This window comes from Nanorana parkeri, unplaced genomic scaffold (assembly GCF_000935625.1).
Source record: "Nanorana parkeri isolate BGI_ZX_2015 unplaced genomic scaffold, ASM93562v1 scaffold3050, whole genome shotgun sequence".
NCBI lineage: Eukaryota > Metazoa > Chordata > Amphibia > Anura > Dicroglossidae > Nanorana > Nanorana parkeri.
In genome coordinates this window covers 48,517-58,555 of record NW_017309318.1, presented here as the reverse complement: position 1 = coordinate 58,555, position 10,039 = coordinate 48,517, and the positions used below count along the sequence as shown (strand labels likewise).

General features: G+C 42.2%; 1 protein-coding gene across 1 annotated transcript in view; it reads right to left on the bottom strand.

Annotated features, from left to right (window-relative positions):
- Window positions 1-9,295: 9,295 nt before the first annotated feature.
- LOC108802711 (alcohol dehydrogenase 1-like) overlaps window positions 9,296-10,039 on the bottom strand; it is a 22,743-nt gene continuing 21,999 nt past the window's right edge. Inside the window, exon 8 of the mRNA XM_018574569.1 lies at window positions 9,296-9,438. Within this exon, the coding sequence (XP_018430071.1) occupies window positions 9,296-9,438 (143 nt within the window). The remainder of the gene's footprint in view (window positions 9,439-10,039) is intronic.

The window sequence follows — 10,039 nt, the reverse complement described above, 5'->3', positions numbered from 1 at the left end:
GGGAGGCGGGGCCGAGTTGATAGTGGGCGGAGCCCAGAGCCACGTCTATGCTGCTGTATGTAGCCTCCTGTCTGTAGAGCACCGATGCTGTGTACACAGACAGGGGGCAGGGCTGGTGCAAGACCCATTGCCTACACAGGTGAGGCTGCCAGCCCTGCATGTGTTTATCTTATTTGGGCCCCACAACAATGATTGGGCCCTGGGCGACTGTCCCTTTTGCCCTGCGTTAAAGACGGCCCTGCATTATCCCCTTCACGACCCATGAAGGGATAATCCCGTCACGAATCCTGGAGTGGTTAAACAGACTCTGTTCAGATTTGTAGAGCCAGTGGCCAGCTTTACAGTAAAAGTGATTGTGGTGGCTCAGCTTCCACTAGATTGCTTCTACGATCCGGTAAAGTGTCCGTCCCCCACCCAACACCCCCGCCGTGTATTCCGGGCTCCACTGCCCCTCCTTCGGGCCCGGGACCGGCTTTTTAGAGTATAAAGGTGATACTAGGGGTCTTTTGGACCACCAGTATCACCTTAAAGAGGACCAGTCACCACCAATATGCTATCACATGGGGGGCATGTAAGCCCCCCTATGTGATAGCACTTAAAGTAAAGTTAAAAAAAAACAGTTTTAAAAATGAAATAAAAAAAACTAAATGTAAAAATAATTAAAACATTTAATTAAAGTTCCCCACCCCCCCCTCGTGACATACACACATGTCAGGTGCGCCTACATATGAAAACGAAGATTGCACTACACATGTTGGGTATCCCCACACACGCCAGAGTGAGAGCAATAATTCTAGGGTCAATATTTATGCATATTTCTAAACTGATGTCCTGTAAGGGCTTTTAGAGCGTCGTGGATGGACTTTTTGGGGTACTGAATTCTGCCGCAGTTTCACAGACGCACACAATTTTTAACCTGGGCATGTTGGGTATTTATTTACTTATTTTAACATCATCTTTTATATGTTACCAAAATAATGGTTTTATATAGTGTTTTGAGGCACTAAATTTAACTTAAGTGCATTTTTCACAACATTTTTGGTTTTGATAATTAGTTGCGCTAAGGTCGTGCAACATAGAAATTTGCAACTGCCAAAATTTTATTCTATAGGGTCTTGGCTTTCAGAAAATATATAATGTTTGGGGGTTTTAAGTAATTTTCATGCCTAAAATGTGGATTATAACATGTAAACAATAAATGAAAAAAGGTATTTGTCCTTAAGGGGTTATATGTGAACAGTTTATCATGCTAAAAGGTAGTTGGTATTTTTTTTCATCAAGTGTTTTGTTCCTAACACCTCTGCTAGGCTGCAGAGCCAACTCTTGGACCTCTATAAAGACTGCACAGCAGTTAAGCAATACAGCTCGGTCCAGTATGCTCCCCAGATTATGACTAATAGAGCAGGAGTACATTGATGAGGTCATTCCTATTCTCTCCCCTTCTTTGAATTTCAAATCCAAGCTCTGAGCTGCCCCCTCAAATGACCCCATTGAGGCCCACCAGTAATATATTTTGCTTTTTTCAACTTACCTTTCTGATGTTTACTGGCCAGTTATGCAACACACTTGTTCCTCTTTCTCTTTGGTCTTCTCCTGTCAGTGGGTGGCCCTCGATTAATGCAGAGAGCAATGGCTATATTAGCACCGCTCATCTGCATCAATACACTGTGAGTGCAGGCTGCCATGCTCAGGGAAGGCTGCCCTTACAGTAGTGTAAATTGCCGCAAGGTGCTACAGTGTTCAGGTTTGGCTTGAAGAAAAGGTGGCAACCCTACCTTACAGCCTTTTCTCAGTCTTCCACATTCTTACAGTTGAGTGAAGCTGGGCATCTGAAGACATCTTGTGGAAGCTGAAGAGGTACTGCAGGGGATATCTCAGGAATGAAGCTAGCTCAGGAACTATTGTAGCCAGAGCTGTTTTCTTTTTAATTCCAGGGGACATTTAAAAAACATTTAGCCTGAAGTTGGGTTTTAAGTTTATTCTCTGCAAGCAAAGGAACCCTGATTGGCTCAGAATACTATGCCTCCATTTGCTAGTCTAACAGGGCTATTCACAAAAGTGTGAAGAGTTTGGGGAAGGCAGGAGAAGTGAACAATCTAGGACAACATAGCTGAACTGGAAAGTGAGCTGAATTGTATAATTTTTCCAAATCGGCTATTTTGGCCTAGACTGTTCACTTCTCCTGCCTCCTCCAAACTCTTCACCCTTTAGTGAATAACCCTGTTAGTACCCATTCCCAAGGGTGTTCATGTGGCTGATAAAATCCTCTGCCTATTTCATTTAAGTGCCGCACTGGTGGGAGGAAGCATAGAGAGTCACATGCTTAACAGTTGTCGAAGTACGGGGTGTTTCTTTTCGCTCCTGGCAACTAAGTGTAGCAGTGAAACCTGGCTTCAGGATTCTGACTCTGCCTTGCCGGCTTTCTTTTCCCATGGTGGCCTCTTTCTATCCCCACAAAGCACAGTCCAAGTTCTTCCTACACAACCTTCTCTATCACTTTCCTCTTTTGAAGTTCATTGTATACATCTGTTTTCCCCTGTTGCTCTGAGGATTGCTGTGATTTATCTGCCTCCTCACGTTTCCTTGACAACTTCTTTACCTGGCTACCCTATTTTCTTTCCTCTAAAACACCCATTGTAGTTCTTGGTGACTATAATGTCCTTGTCAATATTAACAACACAGCAACCTCTAAGCTACTGAACCTAACGTCTTCCTTTGGCCTAACACAATGGACATACACTCCTACTTACTCTGATGGTAACACCATTGATCTCATATTCTCCCACCTCGGCACTTCCTGCAATCTCACCAACACCCGTTTTTCACTCTCTGATCAGAACCTCATCAGATTCACTCTCCCTATCATTAGTCCCCCACCACTCCAACCAGCAAACCGCAACCGCTAGGAACCTTAACCACTTTAACCCCTCTTTTTTGTACACACCCCTTTCCTCCCCTGACCGTGGCACTTCTACTACAATAGGTCACTCTTATCCTGTCCCTCTCACCACTTGCCCCTCTCACCACTTGCCCCTCTCACCACTCACAGAACCAGGCCCCGTCCACTACTGTCTTGGCAGACAGATGACACTAGAAGAGTCAGAAGACATAGTCATGATCTTGAGCGCCTATGGCATAAATCCAAATCCCTGCAAGACCTTGCTCAATATAAATCTGCCCTCCAAAAATACAGTACCTGCCTCCATACAGCCAAACAGATCTATTTCATTACACTCATTAACACCCTCTCATCTTGTCTTTATCAGCTCTTTTCTACCTTCAACTCCCTACTTCATCCCCCTCGGCCCCCTCCAACCAACTCAATGACTGCCCAGGAGATTGCCAATCACTTCAAAGTTAAGAGTGACGCAATACGCTATGAAATCTCCACTGTCTAGAAATCTCCCACTCCAAACACACCTTGTCTACCACATTCACTACTCTCTTCATTTGATCCGGTTACTGCAGACGAAGTTGCCACTCTTTTGTTTAGCACACACCTAACCACCTGCCCCCTGGACCCCATCCCCTCACAACTACTCCAGGCACACTCTAGCTCTATTCTACACTCTCTTACTCACATCTTCAATCTCTCCCTTTCTAATGGTGTTGTCCCTACCCCTTTAAAACAAGCATTGATGACCCCCATATTAAAAAAACCCTCTTTGGAGCCCACCAGTCTGAATTATTTGACACCCATCTCCTTGCTCCCATTTACCTCCAAACATCTTGAACGACTGGTCTACAACTCTTTGAGCCTCCATCTTAACAAGCTCCTTGACCCATTTCAATGTGGCTTACGTCCACAACAAATGTCCAAGGACCTGTAGCACACCCTACCAGACTTTATGTTTCCACTTTAAGTGACTTCAAAAATAAAAATGAAGATTCACTAAAATCTTGACATATTCTGTCTTATTTGGAGTGCTGATGACATCTATACAACATTTTACGTCCACAACACTCACAGAGATTGCCCTTCTAAAACTTAATAACGATCAACTAACTGCTAAAGCCAATGGCCACTACTTTATACTTTTCAACCTTTCTGCTTTGACACAGTTGACCACCCATTTCTCCTTAATAAACTCCAATCCTTTCGGCCTCCAAGACTCTGCTCTCTCATACCTTTCAGTGTCACCTACAATTCTACCTCCTCCTCTCCTCTTCCTCTTTCCGTCGGGGTCCCCCAAGGGTTTGTCCTTGGGCCTCTTCTATTCTCCATCTACACCTCTTCCCTGGGTCAGTTGACAGCCTCCCATGGCTTCCAGTACCATCTTTATGCTGATGACACCCAAATCTATTTCTTCACTCCTAAGCTCACCGCCTCTATCTCTTCAGTTATCACTAATCTACTCAATGACATATCAGCATAGATGTCACACCACTTCCTCAAACTCAATCTGTCCAAAACTGAGCTTATAATATTTCCTCCTCTTCATGTTCCCTCCCCCGACTTCTCCATCACAATCAACAGCACTACAATCAACCCCTCCCGTCAAGCCAGGGTGCTTGGTGTAATCCTAGATTCTCAGATCTCTCTTTTACTCCCAGATCCAATCACTATCTAAATCTTGCCAACTCAACCTCTGTAACATTTCTAAAATGTGTCCCTTTTTAACAAACGAAACTGCAAAGCTTCTAATTCACTCCCTTGTAATATCTCACCTCAAATACTGTAACTCCCTCCTTGTTGGCCTACCATTAAACAGGCTATTCCCCCCTTCAGTCTATCATGAATGCTGCTGCCAGACTCATCCACCTTACCAACCGTTCAGTGCCTGCTGCCTCCCTCTGCCAATCCCTCCACTGGCTCCCAATTGCCCAATTAATAAAATTCAAAATAATAACAAGAACATACAAAGCCATCCACAACTTTGCCCCAACTACATCTACAAACTAATCTCAAAATATCACCCAAACCATCCTCATCCTGTATTGTAACTGTACCGTCTCCCCCATTTTGTAAAGTGCTGCGCAAACTGTTGGCGCTATATAAATCCTGAATAATAGTAATAATAATAAAAAAGTAGGCCATTAAAAGTGGAGCTCTAGGAACTATTTCTTTATGGATACTTCCATTGGCCGAGCCTGGCTCAATGTAAGTATCCATATCTAATGCCCAGAGAACTGCTGGGGGTTCTGAAAAACACTGTAGTAGTCTGCAATACATACAGTGATAGCAGGTCTCTTCTGGCCACAGCTCAGCACCTTCCCCCTGCACACTGAGCACTGGAAGTTAATCGCTTGGCACTGCCATTAAGAGACTACCTCTTATTTCAAGGAATACAAGATATTCTCTGATTGGACAAGGAGGAGATTGTGAAGTCATCTGCTCCTCCTCTCCACATCATCCAGTCAGAGAATGCTTTGTATTAATTGAAAAAAATACAAGGCATTTTCTGAATGGTGGTGGTGCCAAATGAGCGACTCTCTCTGCGCAATGTGCATAAGCGAAGCCTGTGAAGCCACAGCCGGAGGAGCCCAGCTATGACTTTATATAGTGCAGACTACTTCAGGGATTTTCAGCATTCCTAGTGGCAATCTGGATGTCAGATATGGATACTTTCACTGAGCCAAGCTGGACCAATGTAAGTTTCCATAAAAGATCATTCCCAGATTTTTGCTTTATGTGAATATTTTGCAGTTCTATGAAAAACACATTTAATGGCTAGAGTGCATCTTTATTTTATCTTAGAACTCGATTGTTTGTACTTTATTGTTCTAAGTGGTATATCTAGCAGTTAAAAAACAGACACAATTAAGTTTAGTTGAAACCCATAATCTTTATTTATTGTCATAAGCAAGCTTTATATCTAAAAAGAAAATGATTGCATCTTGTTTAGAATTGAAAGATCACAAAAATCCCATAACCTAGAAAAGCAGTATGAAACCAAAGATAAAAATACAAATTTGGTTCTTAAGTGAATCTAAAATGATGACAATATGGCACCATAGTTGTAAAGAATATCCACAGGACAGCAGATGCTCTATTACTTCTCACACTTATCCATTATAAGGACTGTGCGGACACTGTAAAAAAAAACAATAATGCATTAGTATACTTCATTATGCCTTTAAATATTTAGTAAACGATGTGCTACCCTCAAGAATTTACCAGTACAAAATTACACTCAGGTCTATAATAACTCAGGCTGTAATAACATTATCATCTGTAAATTAATTTACACCAGTATCATTTTTAACATAATAGACTGAAAGAAGAAGCTTTTAAAGCACGCTAGGTTTGTTTGTTAGGCATAATACAAAACTAGATATGAGAATCATATTTCCACAAAAAGGATACTAATCCAGGGGAGTAACTACAAATCACGGGGCTCCATAGCAAGACCAAAATAGTTTTCTGGAGCAGATAAAACCTGGAGCAATTTGCCCATGGAAACCATTCAGTTTATATCTTTAATTTTCAAAGCAACTGCTCTAGATTCTGTCTGCTCCCTTTTGATAAATTCCCCTCAATGTGTTTAATAATCTTGGTTTTTAATCTACTGACCCTGCTGCCCAATTATAAAGCTGTTTAAGTGTAAAGTAGATGATTAAATGAAATGTAACCCTAACAATGGTTTTTGGATTTGCTTTCTTTTGGTCTGTTAAATATACCAATGAAAGTGTTTTGTTATATCTGTTTGATACTTGCAAAAAAAATACCAGTTAATCCTGCCAGAAATCCAGTGCTGTCCTGTGTACTCTGCAGTCGTATCTTATCCTATACATCTGCACATTAACCCCCCAGCTCTGTCACCCTACTGTATGTAGCCTATAGATCAACCCCTTCACCCCCTCTTCTCTCTGTATATGAGCTTTGCTGCTCTGTATCTAGTGCACCATTGCCACGTTCCATGTTTTAACAACTTCAGCACACGCATGTTTATTCTTATCCAAAACATTGTGGCAAAACATTAGATCACCTTGGTGTGTCTTTTTTACAAAAAGGGGTAATATGGGGGATTTTCGTATTGTCCTGCCATTTTTATTTGTTTTATAACCCGGTGATATAAAGTACCACTAAAAGAAAGCTCTACCTGTCTCAAAAAATGATGCCAAATTCATTTGGGTACAGTATTGCATAACCTAGTAATGGTCAGTCAAACTGTCACAGCATCACTGAAAACTGAAAAATGGCCTGGTAATGAAGGGGTATTGAATATAGAGGCTGGTAATCAAGTTTTAAAAATTATCCATTAGGTTTATTTTCATCTGTGAGACTTTCATTCCTATCACAGTAAGTAAGAGGTATTTTGTGATTGGCTGCAAGGACTGCGACAAATGTGTGCAGTGCATAGTGTGAGTATGTTGAGGTTCTGTGTACCCATGCCCCTTTAAGCCATGCCAAATATTGAACACATTGTAAGCCATGCCCACTTATTGCTCCCCTGTAGGGTGTCCCACTTTTCCAAGTTCTGTTAGGTGGTGCTATATTTTCAGAAGTAGGGGTAAAACATCACTACTTATTAGAGGTTCACCGAAAAGAACATTTCAAAACCAAAACGAAACCCAAAATGTTTTTACTCTAACTTTTTCAAATTTTTAAAAATATTTTATTTTTATTTTTTATAAACTTTTTCATTTTATTTATTTGTATTTATTTATTCATTTTTTATAAAATATTTTTATTTTTTACTTTACTTTTAGGGGCTTTGGGGAAATATTAGGGGTCTAAAAAGACCCCTGATATTTCCCTTTTAAAATAGAAAAAGAGATTGAGGACGCAGAGTCCTCAATCTCTTTTTCTGCAGCCCCTCTATACTGAGTGTTCCTGTTCATTCATAACTTGTGGACATAGTGGGGGGTGAATTTATAAAAACTGGAGCAGACAAAATCTGGAGCAAATCTGGAGCAGCTGGTTGGGGGTGCCCCATGAAGGGGCACCCCCCAACCGCCATGGCACCGCATGGTTAACAAAAAGGCTGCTGAGGTCCCCAGCAAGTGCAGGACCTCAGGCAGCCGCTTGTTTAAAATTTTAGTGCCGGTGTTCTGTCGAGAACGCCGACACGGTATCTGCGTGTACGTACAGATTGGATTGACAAGGAAACCGGCATTTATTTAAAAAGTATTCGTTTGTAATGGTTAATTGTGACCGTTAATAATATACCGTGCATGTCAGTGAATGAAGGATGGAATATTATTAAGACTCACAATTAACGATTTAAACAAAATACTTTGTGAATAAATCCCGGTTTCCTCGATCATACTGGTCTGTGCGCAAGCGCAGATGCTGAGGTCGACAAATTCGACTACGTCAGCGTTCTCAACAGTCCACACTTGCCCACCACCCCCACCCCCCCACACACACACTTCCCACTCCAGAATTATCTTTCCTCTCCTGCAGGGCCCTCTTCCTCATCTCGGCGGCCAGGGAGTGGGGCTAAGAGGAGAGGGTCCTCACACAGCAGAATGTGCTGCCCGTCTGCTGGACTGGTGACATCCTCTCCATCCCCACCGCACAGCCACCCGTACATGCTCCGGGTGACTGTGCGGCAGGGAAGGAGCGGCACAATCTGCAAGTGGGGGAACTACCAGGGTCACAATTGCGACTGTTGCGACCCTAGTAGTTCCGCCAGTGGGAAACGCTGATTGGTTGCCATGCATAGTTGCTCCAGATTTTGTCTGCTCCAGTTTTGATAAATTCTCCTCAGTATGTTTACTATATCCACAATCGTGAATGAACAGGAAGTGATGTAGATCACTTCCCATTCATTCATAATTGAGGACACAGTAAACATACTATGTTCTCAATTATTTACAAACACTCAGCGATCACTGATCACTGAGTGTTTGTACCCGCTCTCCATCCTGACACCTGTCACAGGAGGCTGAGCGGTGCGGGAGGAGAGCTCAGCCTCCTGTCACAGTAATGACAGTAAAGGATGCCCACATCGCTGCTCTTCTGATCTGGCACAGAAGGCTGAGCGGTGCGGGGAGGAGAGACACTAGCCACTTACAGCGCTCTCCTCCCGCACTGCTTGGCCTCCTGCAACAGTTTCTCTCCTCCCTGCTGGGACACAGAGCAGCGCCCAGCGTGGAGGAGAGAAATCACGGATGCACCACTATTGTGGCCAAAAAATTTCACTTTCAGCATTTTGCCAAAAGTGCCATGTTTGGCAAATATGTTTCACTGACCGATATATCGGTGCATCCCTACTACTTATGGTAAATTGTGTATGTGAGCTAAGCTCACTGTATTTAAAAACCACAACAGAGGGATTCAATTTATGGTAATATTATTTGTATAGTTGATTATTATGATTTCAAAAAGGCAATTTTAAAGAACTGCTTACCACTTTCCATTTCTCATGAGTTCAAAGCCTTCATTGATCTTTTCAAAAGGCAACTTGTGTGTCACCAGCTTGGAAAGGTCAACTTTCTTATTTATGGCATCTTTTACTAAGCCTGGGAAGTCCAAGGGGGCCTTGAAATCTGTAAATGAAAGAAACAAAAGCATATGTTAGATTTCACATAGCACAGGGTGCCCATCATGCATATATATTTTAACACACAGTGAATTGCATTCAGCAAATTGTAGAGGACAATAGACATGTGCGATTCGGTTCGTTCCGAAATTCGTTTTGGACGAATTTTTGGAAATTCGGAGATTCGGATGCATCCGAATTCCGAATTACAGCTAAGACGAATGCAAACGAATCCGAAATTCCCGATTTCCCGAAATTCGTTATTGGACGAATTTCGTTGCAGCAAAATGACGTTAGGAAGCCAGACATCTGTGCTTACAGTACAGAGGCTATAGTAGGGTCCTAGGTTCAATTCCAGGGTGAGTCAAGTTAAAAGTTTTTTTTTCCTTTGCTTTTGAATTGGCATTCTCCTAACATTCCTACCAGACTTAAAGGGTCTGGTATGAATTGGGGGGGAATCTCAGGCTTTTTTTTTTTCATCTTCTGCAGACTGTCATTTTTGTTCCCCCTAATGTCATTTTGACGCAACGAAATTCGTTATTGGACGAATTCTGTTGCAGCAAAATGATTTTTTTTTTTTACAGTCTGCAGAAGATGAAAAAAAAAAA